The 17,577-nt window shown below is 50.8% G+C and overlaps 2 protein-coding genes across 2 annotated transcripts; one reads left to right on the forward strand and one right to left on the reverse strand.

Moving 5' to 3' along the window:
* The first annotated feature begins 5,793 nt into the window (after positions 1-5,793).
* LOC137847396 (olfactory receptor 14C36-like) lies at positions 5,794-8,912 on the forward strand. Its single transcript, XM_068665673.1, has 2 exons — positions 5,794-6,695; positions 8,867-8,912. Exons 1-2 carry the CDS (start codon positions 5,794-5,796, stop codon positions 8,910-8,912), a joined length of 948 nt encoding a protein of 315 aa, XP_068521774.1.
* A 4,407-nt stretch (positions 8,913-13,319) lies between these two features.
* On the reverse strand, positions 13,320-14,258 carry LOC137847397 (olfactory receptor 14C36-like). Its single transcript, XM_068665674.1, has one exon. It carries the CDS (start codon positions 14,256-14,258, stop codon positions 13,320-13,322), a length of 939 nt encoding a protein of 312 aa, XP_068521775.1.
* Between the last annotated feature and the right edge of the window lie 3,319 nt (positions 14,259-17,577).

The raw sequence follows: 17,577 nt of genomic DNA on the forward strand, positions 1-17,577 counted from the left end.
TAAATAGAGTATTTCAATCCTAGTGATAAGGACAAGGATTAGGGTGAGAGAGAGGTAAATGGTAAAGGCTTGAGGTTTGAGCTTTGGCTTTAGTAGAAGGTTTGAGGTTAAGCAGGAGAGTAGTGGATTACAGTCAAGGTGAGGAGTAGCAGTTAGGGGTTAGATACACAGTAAGAGTTTGAAGGGAGTATTTTCAGAGTCAGTGTTGCAGCAGCATCAGTATTACCTGAACCCCCTTACCTTTTCACAATTGTTAATTTATGATGGCCAAGCCATCCAATGGATCCAGGGTAACTTTTAATCCAGGGTAATTTTTAATCTAGGGTAACTTTTCCCAGGTCCTCATGCATGCTTCAGTTTCCCACAGGCATCTTGGAAGCAATGGCCACGTCTGTGTAGAAAACTTAAAACAGGCCTGAAGGATAACTTCAGACAAAAGCTGACACCTCTGACATGACAACTCCTATCCAAGACCTCTTCCTCTTTGGGGCCTACCAGGTACTTTGGAAGAGTGGATCTCACAGCCTACAGTGCAAAGCAGGTGTCTTCTGCTGGCCTGTCACAGGCACTGGCACATGTGAGCCTAATGGCAGAGATCTGCCAGGACTCAAGGGATGACCTGTCGGCTACTTCAGAAAGAACTCAACTCACAATCCTCTTTATGGACATTCACTGAGGTCTGGATTAGGAATTTCTGAAGCATGACTGACCTCATAATACCATACCTACAAAACACCCCCTATTTGGCCCAGGACCTGCCCACCTAGAAGTAATCTGGCTGTGATCCTTGGAGTACTGCTGCTGGGCTCCCAGTTTCTCTGCTGCTCAGGAGCCAGTTCTGTGCCAGTCCTGTGAGGTGTTAAGGCAGGAGGGACCTTGCAGGCAATGTTCCAGCCCCGTGCCTGTTGGCAGTCTCTCAGTTCCTTGTGCACAGTGAACATCACGCTCACATCCAGAAGCCTGATGCTGGGCTAGAAGACACTCAGGGGAACCGCCCTCCAAGCCCCAGCCCCAGCCTGAACCCCAGCTGGCGGTGCTGCTCTGCAGAGTGAGGGGGCTGTGGTGCCCGGGGCACGGGGGGCACTCTGCAGGGCCGTGCTGGGCAGGCTGGGAGGCAGACCCAGCTCATAGGGTCACTGCCATTGCCCCAGGGCTGCAAGGAATCACTCACTGGACTTCTCTGTTGAGCCCAGGAGACAGCAGTGAATGGAGCTCACAGAGCATGAGCCTGTCCGAGGTGGACTGAGCAGAGCTCATGTGCTCAATCTGCTGTGAGCAGGAAGAGGAGAGCTCTGCAGCTCCAGGGCAAGCAGCAGTTCATCAAAGGAGTGTGGCAAGTGATTCCTTGCAGCCCTGGGGCAATGGCAGTGACCCCATGAGCAGGGTCTGCCTCCCAGCCTGCCCAGCACGGCCCTGCAGATTGCCCCAGGGCACTGGGCATCACAGCTTCCTTGCTCTGCAGAGCAGCACCACCAGCTGGGGTTCAGGCTGGGGCTGGGGCTGGGGCTGGGGCTGGGGCTGAGAGGGTGCTTCCCCCGAGTGTCTTGTAGCCCAGCTTTAGTCTTCTGGACTTCAGTGTGATCTTCACTGTGCACAGGGAGCTGAGAGATTGCCAACAGGCACGGGGCTGCAACATTGCCTGCAAGGTCCCTCCTGCCTTAGCACTTCCCAGGACTGGCACAAGACTGGCTCCTGTATGTCAGAGAGGCTGGGAGCCCTGCAGGCTTGAAAGATGAAAACCAGATCACTTCTACGTGGGCTGCTTCTGGGCCAAAAGGGACTGTTTTGTAGGTGTGGTATTACGAGGGCAATGTTGCCTCAGAAGTTTTAAGTCCAGTAGGAGACTAATGGCCCTTAAGTGGCTGTAAGCTGACTTCTTTCTGAAGTAGCCGTCAGGTCAACCCTTGACTCCTGGCTGGGATCTGTGCCTTTAGGCCCACATCTGCTGGTCTCCATGACAGGACAGCAGATGCAGCTGCTCTGCACACAGTTTGTGAGATCCCCTCTTCCTAGGTAGCTGGTAGGTCCCATAGAGGAAGAGGTCTTGAATAGGTGTTGTCTTGTCAGAGGTATCAGTTTTTGCCTGAACTCATCCTTCAGGGCTGCTTTTGCTGTGTAGCAGAGCTGCTGGGCATATTGAGAAGGGTGCTTCTATAGACCTTTGCGTCCTTCTCCAGACTTAAAGCAGATGTGTAAGGCTCTAGTCTAAGCTGTAACATTAATACCTAAATCTAAATGCCGCTCAACATCCTGACAAAAATCCACTGCTCTAATTTTTGACCAAAATATCCCTTGAAGCCAAAATTAGTCCATAAACATTTTCCATTACCTTTACTCTATAGCTCACCCTGATCCCTGCCCTGATCTAGCATTAAAATGCTCTATTTGTCCCAAGTCTTCTTGCAGACTGAAACAAAACCCTCAACAAAAGAGCTTGCCCATGCCCTAACTACAGACTTAACAGCCCAAGATGAACACCAAACCCTCCTACTAAAAAGTAGTTCTCGCTACAAGAAGGACATCGAGGTGCTTGAGCGGGTCCAGAGAAGGGCGACGAAGCTGGTGAGGGGCCTGGAGAAAAAGTCCTACGAGGAGCGGCTGAAGGAGCTGGGCTTGTTCAGCCTGGAGAAAAGGAGGCTCAGGGGTGACCTTATCGCTCTCTACAGATACCTTAAAGGAGGCTGTAGCGAGGTGGGGGTTGGTCTACTCTCCCACGTGCCTGGTGACAGGACGAGGGGGAATGGGCTTAAGTTGTGCCAGGGGAGTTTTAGGCTGGATGTTAGGAAGAACTTCTTTACCGAAAGGGTTGTTAGACACTGGAACAGGCTGCCCATGGAGGTGGTGGAGTCACCATCCCTGGAAGTCCTTAAAAGACGTTTAGATGTAGAGCTTAGGGATATGGTTTAGTGGGGACTGTTAGCGTTAGGTCAGAGGTTGGACTTGATGATCTTGAGGTCTCTTCTAACCTAGAAATTCTGTGATTCTGTGATTCTGTGATTCTGTGAAAATTTGATTAAATCTCTATCAGAGAAAGGTGAGCCTTAGTCCCTAATCCCATATATGAACATCGAACATCCAAAGCCCTGGTTCCTGTGCATTAACTTCTTCACATTCAACCCTTTACCGAAAATTAATCTTTAGGTGCTTGGCACCTTGTAGCAGAGCAAGAATTGTGAGACTTCTCTGCAGTCATATGGCATTAAAAGATGAATGTGAGGAGCCATGGATCTGATCAGCTTGTGAGCCACGAGGAGGAGATGGGTGGGAATGCTCTGAGAAGCTCAGCTCTACCTCAAGATCTCCTGCCCAAGCAGGAGCAATGTGACTGTGGCAATGACTGTGAGGTCACTTCTGTCTCTGCACTTGATAGGGCAGCAACAAGAACGTGTCACGCAAAGGGACTGTGAGGTCACTTGGGTTGTAGGTGGCAGGTGATGCTTGGCTTCTCCCTGGGATCTGCACTTTTGGGCTGACATCTGGCAGTGGCCCTGCTAGGCCAGCAGAAGGCACCTGCTTGACATGCTGACTGGGGGATCCCCTCTGCCTCCAGAGCTAGGAGGACCCAGACAGAAAGAAGGCCCCATATGGGTTGTCCTGTCCATTGTGCCTGAGTCCATGACTGCACAGCAGCAGGCACAAGGCTTGGCTGTGTCTCCACAAGAAGCTTCAAGGCCAGCAGCAGGCCCCTGGCTTGGAAGCTGCTGCTGAGGTGACTTGTGTGTGGTTGGCTGAGAGGCCGCCAGGAGCCTTCTGGGTTGGGATGCCTACTTCAGGCGTGGTTACTACCGTGATGGAGCTTTCTGTGGTAGTAGGAAAGAGCAGGAGAGAAAAACTTGCCATAAAGTGCACCACGGAAGGTTGGCACTGGCTACAAGGAAGAAGAAAATCCAGGGGAACAACTGGTCGTTTCACCTTCACACTGCCTTTGTCTCCTTGTCCTCACTGCCTCCAGGGTTCTGCTCTAACGAGCTCCAAGGGAGGCTGTGTCAGTGCTGGCCCTCAGGGGGACACTGCAGGAATCTTGCCTCTGACTTGGACCACTTGAGAGATGTCTTCAATTGTCTCTGAGTGCCTGAGGTTCGTGGGCTCATCAGCAAAGCCCCCAGAGGGGTGACTGCAGTGCCTTGGGCTGGTGCTGTGCTGCTGAGCTGGGCCAGGCTCGTGGGACAGAGAAGACACATTTCAAATAGTCCCATGAACCACAGAGACAGCTGTGCCCAGGAGCAGCTCCTCTGCAGAGCGCAGCAGGGCTGGGGGCTCTGACCGCAGCTGGCACACAGAGAGGAGAGAAGGAGAGAGGGCTTGGAGGCACTGAGGAGCGCAACAACAGAGGGCAGCGTGTGGCAGGACACATCTGCAGGCTCCTGACACCGTGAGGCTCTGGCATCAGGGCCATGCATGTGCGGTTGCCAGAGGGGTCCTCTACAGCTGGCACATCTGATGGCTGATAGCATCTGGCAGGTTGGGTCTCTCTTTCTCCAGAAAGGAGAAGAAAACGCTTTAGAGAATGGCTTTTTATGACTGGATTTTTCAAGAGGAAGACCAAGGCAGGGGCTACCTGAAAGACAAGACTTTTTCTGTAGCCTGTGCTTGCAGACACCTGCAGTAGAGTGGAGGCTGGTTTCATGGTAATAGGTGGTCAGGTTTACACTGCAGACTGAGACTGCTAGAGCATTGCAGTGAGGGATCAATATTTCATCAATGAACTTCATGAAGTCCCTTCCCACTCCTCAGCTGACAGACTACACCAACATCATCATTGTGGTCCTCTCAGGTTTTATCCTAGCTTATGTTTAGGAGCTGCAAACCCTCCAATGCCCAGTGCTCTGTCTTTGGGAGGTCTCAGCCAGTTTGAGATGAGCAGAGATCATTTGCAATGAGCATGAGCTGCCTCGACTGCAGCCAGAGCTGCAGCACAGGGGGGTCTGCTGTGTCCGTCTGTCTCTCCCTGGCCTTGCCTCCCCTGGCAGCGGCACGCTGGCATTCCTCCTGGCTTCTCCAGCTGGCCGTGCTGCTGCTGGTTTTGTTCCCAGGCTGGCTGGGGATGGGGCTTTCAGAAGCATTGGTGTGCCGTCAGGGTGTTTGGGGAAAGGGGAGTACGGGGACAGGTTTAGGGGTGTGGAGATGGGTGCTTTGAGCCTGGATTCCTCTGCTTTCAGCAGTGTTCAGGTTCTTTTCAGACGAACAACTGAGTACAACTTCCCTGCAGCTCTCACAGGGCAGATGAGACCAGCACTGATGGAGAGGCTGGCTGTCGGCTCTGAGGGACACTCTGCACTGAAGGTACAGTCTCTTTGCCTCTGAGGATCCACAAGGTTTTACTTGGAGTGCAGAACGCGCAGGATTTATGCCTTAGAAACGGTTCTCTGGTGTGGTGGGGCAGCCAGAACCAAAACCACAAAACAAATAATTACATATCTAAACCTCCACACCTCTGCTCTGCAGTTGGGTGAACTAGGAGCAAAACTAGGGAAATCTCTTTGATATCAGCAGTAAGCTTAACCTGGGACTACCCAATGTTCCTACCATGTTCCTACCATGTTGCTACCATGCTGCTTCCTCTGGCAGTAGTGCAGGACTGATTCTTCTATTGCCCACAGAGGAGTCCCCTGCTCCTAGAGGCAGTCTCAGGCAGAATCAATGAAAGAGAGCTTCAAAATATCTGCCTGGAAATGGGCAACCTTTTGGTGATTTTAAATGAGAATATGGAAAGGATTTTCCTCAGATATGTCTGTGGTACATTATCACTGCCTTTGTCTTCCTTGTACAGGACCTCATGACCAGAAATAACAGATGTCCAACAAAAGCACTATCACAGAGTTCCTGTTGCTGGCATTCGCAGACACGCACGAGCTGCAGCTCCTGCACTTCGCGCTCTTCCTGGGCATCTACCTGGCTGCCCTCCTGGGCAACGGCCTCATCCTCAGCGCCATAGCCTGCCACCACCGCCTCCACACCCCCATGTACTTCTTCCTCCTCAACCTCGCCCTCCTCGACCTGGGCTGCATCTCCACCACTCTGCCCAAAGCCATGGCCAATGCCCTCTGGGACACCAGGGCCATCTCTTATCAAGGATGTGTTGCCCAAGTACTTCTTTTAGTCTTCTTTTTTGGTGCAGAGTTTTTTCTTCTCACTGCCATGGCCTACGACCGCTACGTTGCCATCTGCAAGCCCCTGCACTACGGGAGCCTCCTGGGCAGCAGAGCTTGTGCCCAGATGGCAGCAGCTGCCTGGGGCAGTGGCTTTCTGTATAGTGTCCTGCACACGTCCAACACATTTTCCCTTCCCCTCTGCCAAGGCAATGCTGTGGACCAGTTCTTCTGTGAAATCCCCCACATCCTCAAGCTCTCTTGCTCACATGCCTACCTCAGGGAAGTCAGGATTCTTCTGGTTAGTGCCTGTTTAAGTGTTGGTTGTTTTGTTTTCATTGTGGTGTCTTATGTGGAGATCTTCAGGGCAGTGCTGAGGATGCCCTCTGAGCAGGGCCGGCACAAAGCCTTTTCCACGTGCCTCCCTCACATGGCAGTGGTCTCCCTGTATTTCAGTACTGCCATGTTTGCCTACCTGAAGCCCCCCTCCATCTCCTCTCCATCCCTGGACCTAGTGGTGTCATTTCTGTACTCAGTGGTACCTCCAGCACTGAACCCCCTCATCTACAGCATGAGGAATAAGGAGCTCAAGGAGGCACTGAGGATGTTATTGCAATATTCAGTATTTCAATGAGCAACCGGTCTTCTGCATCTGATTCCCTGAAATATAACTGGACAAGGCAGAAACATCTATGTTCATGTATTTCAAAAACTGTTCATCCTTTTCAATATTATTCCGATATGCTAAATATTATTTTTTATATTATTATTTAAAATAATAAGATATTTTTATTCCTCTGTCTCCTTATTCCTTTTCTTCTAACCCAAAGACTTCATGTAGAGGTGCTGCTAAGCTCTTTATAACTAACTAAATAAAGGAACCAGCAGGTAGGCAGTTTCTGTGGATCTCATTTCTCATACACTCTTCTCAGGTACAGCGGTGGTTGTGGGATGAAGATCCCTGCTGCAACGTGGTGGAAAGCCCTGGTGTCCTTTGGGGCTGCCCTTTATGCCCTGGCAGGCATTCCCTCCCTGCAGCCTTTGGAGGGGACCTCCAAAGCCCATCTAGCCACCCCCACTAGCCACGCATGGACACCTACACCAGGCAGCCCTGGCCCATTTCCAGTTGGGTTTGGGGTATCTCCAGTTGAGGAGGACTCCCCCATTTTGGGGAAACCTGATCGAGTGCTTGGTATTGGAAACATGATCCAGTTCTTGATATTGCTCACAGTAAAAGTGTTTTTCTGTGTGCAGTTCCCATGTCTTTTCCAATCACCAGGCATTGCTGAGACTGTCAGAGGAAAAGATCTGATAGCAAATCCATGTCTCACAGACAGTTCATAGCAGCAGACAGAGATGAAGTAGACATGTTTTCTTGGTATTAGTCAGAACCAAAATGGTCACCGAGGCCTCTGTAAAAAGAGATCAAGGATGAGAAGAGAACAGGAAGGCCATGAAAAGCCACCAGGACAAGGGCCATTTTCTGCCCCTGCAGGAGACTGACCCTGGGCAAGGCCCAACCTGGGAAGCAGTGGTATTGGACGTTCATGGTGGGCAGTGAGCTGGGCAGGAGGCAGCCATGTGCCCTGGGAGCACAGAAGGGAAGGCTGAGGGGCACCTCACTGCAGCCTGCCAGGAGCTGCAGGGATGTCAGCAAGAGCCCCTGCGGGGCCAGGCTGTGCCCTGTGATGTGCAGGGAGCCCTCCTCTTGCCATGCTGCGTGCGCTGGCTGCAGCAGAAGGGACCCCCAGCCAGCCCCTGCATGGGGCATGGGGCTCTGCCACCCGCCTGGCCCCGGATTTGACTCCTTGTCTCTGCTGGGCCCCACCTTCCACACCCAAATGTGTCCCTTGGCTGTCGGCTCCCTTTCCCCCGCCCTGTGGGAATACCAAGCCGGGGCGGACAGGTTACCATTAGGTGTGCTGGTGCTTGTGTAATTCACATGGGTGATGGCACGAATGCCGGTTCCTTCACCAGTGATGCACATCCTTCTTCATGTTAGGCCAAACTCAACGTCTTTCTCTCTCTGCTTTTCCTCGTGGATGAACTGGATTAGGTCTCCTTGATTATTCTGAGGCACAATGCAATGCTTTTTGTCTTCTGTTACTCCAGCACAATATGTGTGACTTTCCCTTACTCTGCACATTGACCTGCAGGGTCATTCCACACTTTTTGTTTTCAAACCTTAATTGGAGCGCCATTTCCAAATTGGGGCAAGCTGATGGGTTCTGGCTCAGCCATTTCAAGCATTCTATACTTGAGTTTTTCAGCCTGAGTTTGCTAAAGATGACCCAGGAAGATTAACGGATGTTCACAAGTCTATTAGGAATAAGGGAGAGTATCTCAGGTTTCCAGTAGCCATTTCAAATCCAGGTCAGTACCAGGAACCCACTGAAGAAGAGGTTTGTCTTTGAAGGGGTTTCCTGTACTGGGCTGCAGTTACAGGGACAAAGACCACTGCTGGCAGTGGAGGTGCCCTGGGAACTCCACCTGGCTCCACCTGATTTCCCAAAGGGCTCTGGCCTCCTGCAGGTCTTTAATGACATCTGCCAATCCGGGGAAGTGCCTCAAACACAACGGGGCCACTGGAGGTTTTCCCTGGTTGCTTATGGTCAGACAGCTGAATGTCCCCTTTCCAGCTTCCTGTCTGGACCTATTCATTTCCCATGGTTCTCCTGGTTTGCCCTCCCCTTACTCTTTAATGATTCAGACCGCTCTCACCAATCCAGTTGCTATTTTGATTTTCAGTGAGTTCAAGCTCGCCCATCTCTCAGCAGTCTTTCTAATGGTTTCCTTAGTAAGACATGCATCCTTTATCATTGAATTAGTATCATATGGATTAATATTAACACAATTATCTGAAATTTCCTATTAATCAGTGGAAAATACATCATGTACAGTCATCCTTTTGGGAAGGTAAACATCACTGGAGGCAACAAAATAAGGAACTTGAACTTCGTTTATTTATTTATTTTATTTTATTTTATTTTATTTTATTTTAATTTTAATTTTTTGAAAATTGCAGCATGATTTCCTGTTGTTTGTTTTGAAATAGGAAAACCCCTGTTCTACCCACCTAAGCAGGGCTTCAAAGGAGAAACCCTAGACCAGTATAACCAGGAGAATGATGCTCTAAACTGAAACAACCTTTTAAATGAGGAAAGATTTTTATTAGATGCTCTTTGAAATCTTCCCCCTTAACTAGAAAATGAAATCTCTACAATTATCTGAACTTCAGCTTTTTTTTTTTTTTTTTTTTTTTAAATTGCAGCATGATTTCTGTTGTTTATTTTGAAATAGGAAAAACCCTGTTCTTCCCACCTAAACAGGGCTTCGAAAGAGAAACCCTACACCAATATAACCAGGAGAATGATGCTCTAAACTGAAACACCACAAAATTCAGCCTTTAAAAGGAAGACTTATATTAGATGCTCCTTGAAATCTTCCCCCTTAACTAGAACATGAAAGCTCTACAATTAGCTGAACAAGTCTTGAAGACTTGAAGAAAATGGTGGGAGAGATATGGCTGCTTAGGAGTTTCTGTGTTTTAATGAGTTCCATGGTGTATTTTGGTGCTGAGTCAATGAAACTTGGGTACTGAGCGGAGAATGATGCAACTGTGCGAAAAAGCAAATGCAAAAGGAAAAGCTGAAGTGACTTGGAGTCTTAATGGGCCCCACTGAGGGCTGTTACTAACAAGGCCTCCCCAGGGCCTTGTTAGGGCAGATAATTGGAGACCATGATTAGACAGGCAAAGCACTTTGCTGAGAAAAGTCTTGGTTTGTTTTGGTGAAGACAAGGCCCAAGGCCTGAACCAGTCACTGCGAGGAGAGATCCTGCACCCCCCTGTCTGCCTCAGGACTTTTATTGGGGGTCTGAGGAATGTGGTGGGCAGTGTGATGCCACGAGAGGAAAACTGGTATGACACCACCCTGCCTCTGCACAGGGTTGCAGGGAAGCAAAGAGGCTGCATTGCAATGACTATATCTTTTTTTTCTCAAAAGCTCTAGCCAAAGCATTAGGACTGTTGGGGCCTTCCCTTTTTACCAGCAACCTCTGTCTTTTCCTCTGCATGCTTAAATATGCTGTCCCATGCTTCGTCCTATTTCCTGGACGTCTGCAGACAGCCATCTCTGTTCACCACCTTGCTCTCATCCCAGCATTTCCATCATTTCACAAATGTCTCATCAACCCTCACCAGCTGTTCCTTGGAAAACGAAGCTAGGGTCTGATCATAGATACTCACCAGCATCTTCCAAGCCAGGGCCCTGCTGCTGGTCTTGCAGCTTCTTGGCTAGACACAGCCAAGCCTTGTGCCTCCTGCTGTGCAGTCATGGACTCAAGCAGAAGGGACAGGACAACCCATCTGGGGGCCTTCTTTCTGTCTGGGTCCTCCTAGGTCTGGAGGCAGAGGGGATCCCCCAGTCAGCATGCCAAGCAGGTGCCTTCTGCTGGCCTAGCAGGGCCACTGCCAGATGTCAGCCCAAAAGTGCAGATCCCAGGTCTATGTCAAGACACAGAACTGTAACCTGACACCTCCAGACAGAAGTGACCTCCCAGTCCCTTTGCGTGACACGTTCCTGCTGCTGCCCTATCAAGTGCAGAGACAGAAGTGACCTCACAGTCCCTGTCACAGTCACATTCCTGCTGCTGGGGCAGGAGATGCTGAGGCAGAGCTGAGCTCTTTAGAGAATTCCCATACATCTCCTCTTTGTGGCCCACAGGCTGATCAGATCCATGGCCCCTCACATCCATCTTTGTATGCCACGTGACTGCAGAGCAATCTCATGGTTCCTACCCTGCCCCATGGGCCAAGCACCTTAAGTGCTTGGGATAAGGGCCAAGCAACTTAAGTGCTTAAGATAAGGGTTAGGAAAAGGGCTGAATGTGAGTAAGTGAATGCAAAGGAACCAGGGCTATGGGTGTTAGGCATTCATGTATGGGGTTAGGGACTAGGGCTCAGCTTTCTGTGACAGAGATTAATCAAATATTTAGTGGGAGGGTTTGATGTTTGGCTTGTGGTGTCAGGTCTGTGGTTAGAGTATGTGCAAGTTCTTTTGTTTAGGATTTTGTTTAGGTCTGCAAGAAATCTAGGGCTAAATAGAGTGTGTTAATCATAGTGTTAAGGGCAGGGATCAGAGTGAAGAAGAGAGTAAGGGTGATGTAATCGGGCTGTGGTCTAGTTTTGGCTTCAAGGGATCTTGTGGTCAAATATTAGAGCAGCGGATTCCTGTCAGGGTGTGGGGTAGCATTTAGCTTTATGGATTAACGTTACAGGTTAAAATAGGGCAAGGGCCTCACATGACTGCTTTAAGTCTGCTTTATGGTAGGATCAACATTACCTGAACATTCTTACCTCTGCAAAATCATCACCTTCTGCTGTCCACGCTCCTTACCCCTCCCACAAATCTCACATCTCTGTTGGCCAGGCTTCTCCTGACTTCCCCATATCAGTCGTCTTCTTAGAGGAAGTTTGGAGAACCAGCATGGAGAAGGAGAGAAACGTCTGTAGGAGCACCCTGCACAATGTGCCCAGCAGTTCTGCAACACCACAGAAGCAGGCTTGAAGGATGAGTTTAGGCAAAAGCTGATACCTCTGACATGACAATACCTGTACAAGACCTCTTCCTCTATGGGGCCTAGCAGGTACTTAGAAAGAGGGGATCTGACAAACTGTGTGCAGAGCAGCTGCATCTGCTGTCCTGTCATGGAGACCAGCAGATGTGAGCCTAAAGGCACAGATCCCAGCCAGAAGTCAAGGGTTGAGCTGTTGGCTACTTCATAAAGAAGTCAACTCACAGCCACTTAACAGCCATTAGCTTCCTACTGGGCTGACAGCTTCTGAGGCATCTCTGCCATCATAATACCAGACCTACAAAACACCTCCTTTTTGGGGCAGGACCTGCCCAGGTAGAAGTGATCTGGTTTTCATCCTTCAAGCCTGCTGGGCTCCCAGCCTCTCTGACACACAGGAGCCAGTTCCGTGCCAGTCCTGGGTGGTGCTAGGGCAGGAGGGACCTTGCAGGCAATGTTCCAGCCCCGTGCCTGTTGGTGGTCTGTCAGCTCCTTGTGCAGAGTGAAGATCACGCTCACATCCAGAAGCCTGGCCTAGAAGACACTCAGGGGAAGCGCCCCCCAAGCCCCAGCCCCAGCCCGAACCCCAGCTGGTGATGCTGCTCTGCAGAGTGAGGGGGCTGTGGTGCCCAGGGCATGGGGGCACTCTGCAGGGCCGTGCTGGGCAGGCTGGGAGGCAGACCCAGCTCCTGGGGTCACTGCCATTGCCCCAGGGCTGCAAGGAATCACTCCCCAGGTTCCTTTGCTGAGGTTTTTGTGTGTTCTGGGGCTGCAGAGCTCTCCTCTGCCTGCTCACACCAGACTGAACACTTGAGCTCTGGTCAGTCCACCTTGGAGGAGATCCCCCCTTAGGAGGGAAGTGCTGCAGTGGAGGCCAGCTGTGCCACTGCCGTGCTCACTGCCTGTCCCTGCCTGCAGTCCCAGCACAGCCCCACAGCAGCACTGGCACCAAGCTCCAGGACCAGCCGGGCCTGAGCCCACCAGCAGGGCTCAGCGGGAGAGGCACGTGCTTTGCTGGAGGCACCACTGAGTACAGAACTGCCACCATCTGGTCCAGGGATGGGGAGGAGACTGAGGGGGTCTTCAGGTAGGCAACCATGACAGGCCTGAGAGAGATGCACACCATGGCCAGGTGAGGGAGGCACGTGGAAAAGGCTTTTTGCCAGCCCTGCTACAGAGACAACAGGACTGTCACCTAGATCCACAAGGTCTAATCCAAATACACTGCTCCTACTCGTGGCAGCTGGGCTCTTGGCCCTGAGCCCCTCCTGTATGCTGGGGCTGCTCCCGCAGCTTGACAGAAGATGGGAAGAGAAGGAAACTGAGACCAATGAATTTCTGCTGAGTTCTTCATTGTCTTTCTCTACCAAAGAAACCCGGTACTGTATGTACAATAGATGATGTGGTTAAACCTTACTAAAGGTGTAACATTCAGAATGGTAAGAATGAGATTATTAAAAACAAAATGAAATATTGTTAAAATACTAACAGAGAAAAATAATTTAAAAAATGTTGTGTCATTTTCCCAAATACCCTTTGATTTCTCTTGGGATTCTTATTAATGACAATGTTATGATAATAGTAACGATAAAAATGACATGATGTAATGTGAATCAAAATATTTGCATATTATTAAGAATATATCTTCTGAACACATCATGGATGCTTAAGAAGAATGTATGGAAACAGTTTCCTTACTGCATTCTTGAGCTCCTGGTTCCTCATGCTGTAGATGAGAGGGTTCAGTGCTGGAGGCACCACCGAGTACAGAAGTGCAATGACCAGGTCCAGGGATGGAGAGGAAATTGAAGGGGGCTTCAGGTAGGCAAATATGGCAGTGCTGACAAAGAGGGAGACAACGGCCAGGTGAGGGAGGCACATGGAGAAGGCTTTGTGCCGACCCTGCTCAGAGGGCATCCTCAGCACTGCCCTGAAGATCTGCACATAAGACACCACAATGAAAACAAAACAACCAAAGCATAAAGAAACACTAAACACAAGTACCCCGACTTCCCTGAGTTCTCCTGCATGTGAGCAGGAGAGCTTGAGGATGTGGGGGATTTCACAGAAGAACTGGTCCACAGCATTGCCTTGGCAGAGGGGCAAGGAAAATGTGTTGGCCGTGTGCAGGACAGCATGGAGAAAGCCACTGCCCCAGGCAGCTGCTGCCATCTGGGCACAAGCTCTGCTGCCCAGGAGGCTCCCGTAGTGCAGGGGCTTGCAGATGGCAACGTAGCGGTTGTAGGCCATGACACTGAGGAGATAATACTCTGAGCCAAACAAGAAGAATAAAAAGAAGACTTGAGCAATACACCCTTGATAGGAGATGTCCCTGGTGTCCCAGAGAGCATTGGCCATGGCTTTGGGCAGAGTGGTAGAGATGCAGCCCAGGTCGAGGACGGCGAGGTTGAGGAGGAAGAAGTACATGGGGGTGTGGAGGTGGTGGTTGCAGGCTACGGCGCTGAGGATGAGGCCGTTGCCCAGGAGGGCAGCCAGGTAGATGCCCAGGAAGAGCGCGAAGTTCAGGAGCTGCAGCTCGCGTGTGTCTGCGAATGCCATCAGGAGGAACTCACTGAGAGAGCTGTTGTTGGGCATTTCCTGCTTCTGGGCATGGGGTCCTGCCCAAGGAAAAGAAATACACTGAGTGTTTATCAGAGTTATCTTAACAGAGTTATCTTACAAAATAATAATAAAAAAAATCTATTTTTCTTTTATGCCTTCATTTCTCATTTCAGAGGAAAAATCATTCAATTTTTCATTTAATCCCTCCCAAATGATTCTTCACTTCCATTCAGACTTTTGGCAGGTCCCTTTCGAGTTCTGGCTACTGCTGCTAGTGCGTGTCACTGAGAGCAGGGGACTTGCTGTGGACAATGTGGGAGTCAGTCCTGCCCAAAGTAAGTGGTAAAGATCATGTAGTGATTTTTCTTTTGTCTCTTTTGTGTTAGCAGCTGCACTGTACTCAAAGTAAATCCTTGTGTGTCATCAAAGTGGCGATATCTTCAGTGCATTGTCCTTCAGAAAGCACATTGAGTCTGTCTGTTAGTCCTAGTGTCAACTGCCCTGTGCTGGTGTCTCTTTGACCTACGGGACAATTGCACTCCTATGTTTGCCTGAAACAAACCAGGACGCTGCTGAGAGCAGAGACATCCAGGGTCAAAGTGCCCATCTCCACACCCCTAAACCAGTCCCCGTACTCCCCTTCCTCCAAGCACACCGAGGGCTCACTCCATGGGCATCTAAACCCCCCATCCCCAGCCAGCCTGGGAACAAGACCAGCAGCAGCACAGCAAGCTGGAGAAGCCAGGAGGAATGCCAGCGTGCTGCTGCCAGGGGAGGCAAGGCCAGGGAGGGACAGACGGACACTCAGCAGACCCCCCTGTGCTGCAGCTCTGCCTGAAGATGAGGCAGCTCCTGCTCATTGCAGGTGATCTGTGCTCATCTCAGGCAAGGAGGGAGTTCTCAAAGACAGGGCACTGGGCATCATAGGGTTTGCAGCTCCTTAATATCAGCTAGAATAAAACATGAGGGGACCACAAGGATGATGTTGGTGCAGTCTGTGGGCTGAGGTATGGGAAAGGACTTTATGAAGTTCATTGATGAAATATTGATCCCTCACTGCAATGCTCTAGCAGTCTCAGCCTGCAGTACAAACCTGACCACCTATTACCATGAAACTGGCATCCACTCTAACACAAGCACAGGCTACAGAAAATGTCTTGCCTTTCGGATAGCCCCTGCCTTAGTCTTACTGTTGAAAAATCATAAATGCTATTCTCTAAAGCGTTTTCTACTCCTTTCTGGAGAAACAGAGAGACCCAACCTGCCAGATGCTATCAGCCATCAGATGTGCCAGCTGTAGAGGACCCCTCTGGCAACCGCACCTGCATTGCCCTGCTGCCAGAGCCTCACGGTGTCAAGAGCCTGCAGATGTGTCCTGCCACACGCTGCCCTCTGTTGTTGCGCTCCTCAGTGCCTCCAAGCCCTCTCTCCTTCTCTCCTCTCTGTGTGCCAGCTGTGGTCAGAACCCCCAGCCCCTGCTGTGCTGTGCAGAGGAGCTGCTCCTGGGCACAGCTGTCTCTGTGGTTCATGGGACTATTTGAAATGTGCCTTCTCTGTCCCACGAGCCTGGCCCAGCTCAGCAGCACAGCACCAGCCCAAGGCACTGCAGTCACCCCTCTGGGGGCTTTGCTGATGAGCCCACGAACCTCAGGCACTCAGAGACAATTGAAGACATCTCTCAAGTGGTCCAAGTCAGAGGCAAGATTCCTGCAGTGTCCCCCTGAGGGCCAGCACTGACACAGCCTCCCTTGGAGCTCGTTAGAGCAGAACCCTGGAGGCAGAGAGGACAAGGAGACAAACGCAATGTGAAGGTGACACAACCAGTTGTTCCCCTGGATATTTCTTCTTCCTTGTAGCCAGTGCCAACCTTCCATGGTGCACTTTGTGGCAAGTTTTTCTCTCCTGCTCTTTCCTACTACCACAGAAAGCTCCATCAGGGTAGAAACCCCTCCTGAAGTAGGCATCCCAACCCAGAAGGCTCCTGGCGGCCTCTCAGCCAACCACACACAAGTCACCTCAGCAGCAGCTTCCAAGCCAGGGGCCTGCTGCTGGCCTTGAAGCTTCTTGTGGAGACACAGCCAAGCCTTGTGCCTGCTGCTGTGCAGTCATGGACTCAGGCACAATGGACAGGACAACCCATATGGGGCCTTCTTTCTGTCTGGGTCCTCCTAGCTCTGGAGGCAGAGGGGATCCCCCAGTCAGCATGCCAAGCAGGTGCCTTCTGCTGGCCTAGCAGGGCCACTGCCAGATGTCAGCCCAAAAGAGCAGATCCCAGGGAGAACACAAGGGTGATCTGCCACGCCCAGACACAAGTGACCTCACAGTCCCTTTCCGTGACACGTTCCTGCTGCTGCACTATCAAGTGCAGAGACAGAAGTGACCTCACAGTCCCTGCCTCAGTCACATTGCTCCTGCTGGGGTAGGAGATCATGATGCAGAGCTGAGCTCCTCAGAGCATCCCCACTCATCTCCTCCTTGTGGCCCACAAGCTGATCAGATCCATGGCTCCTCACATTCATCTTTTAATGCCATATGACTGCAGAGAAGCCTCACAATTCCTGCTCTGCCCCAAGGTGCCAAGCACCTAAAGATTAATTTTCGGTAAAGGGTTGAATGTGAAGAAGTTAATGCACAGGAACCAGGGCTTTGGATGTTCGATGTTCATATATGGGATTAGGGACTAAGGCTCACCTTTCTCTTATAGAGATTAATCAAATTTTCACAGAGTCACAGAATCACAGAATTTCTAGGTTAGAAGAGACCTCAAGATCATCAAGTCCAACCTCTGACCTAACGCTAACAGTCCCCACTAAACCATATCCCTAAGCTCTACATCTAAACGTCTTTTAAGGACTTCCAGGGATGGTGACTCCACCATCTCCCTGGGCAGCCTGTTCCAGTGTCTAACAACCCTTTCAGTAAAGAAGTTCTTCCTAACATCTAACCTAAAACTCCCCTGGCGCAACTTTAGCCCATTCCCCCTCGTCCTGTCACCAGGCACGTGGGAGAACAGGCCAACCCCCACCTCACTACAGCCTCCTTTAAGGTATCTGTAGAGAGCGATAAGGTCGCCCCTGAGCCTCCTCTTCTCCAGGCTGAACAAGCCAAGCTCCTTCAGCCGCTCCTCATAGGACTTGTTCTCCAGGCCCCTCACCAGCTTCGTCGCCCTTCTCTGGACCCGCTCAAGCACCTCCATGTCTTTCTTGTAGCAAGGGGCCCAAAACTGAACACAGGTGCGGCCTCACCAGAGCCGAGTCCAGGGGGACGATCACTTCCCTAGCCCTGCTGGTCACACTGTTTCTGATACAAGCCAGGATGCCGTTGGCCTTCTTGGCCACCTGAGCACACTGCT

This window comes from Anas acuta, chromosome W (assembly GCF_963932015.1).
Source record: "Anas acuta chromosome W, bAnaAcu1.1, whole genome shotgun sequence".
NCBI lineage: Eukaryota > Metazoa > Chordata > Aves > Anseriformes > Anatidae > Anas > Anas acuta.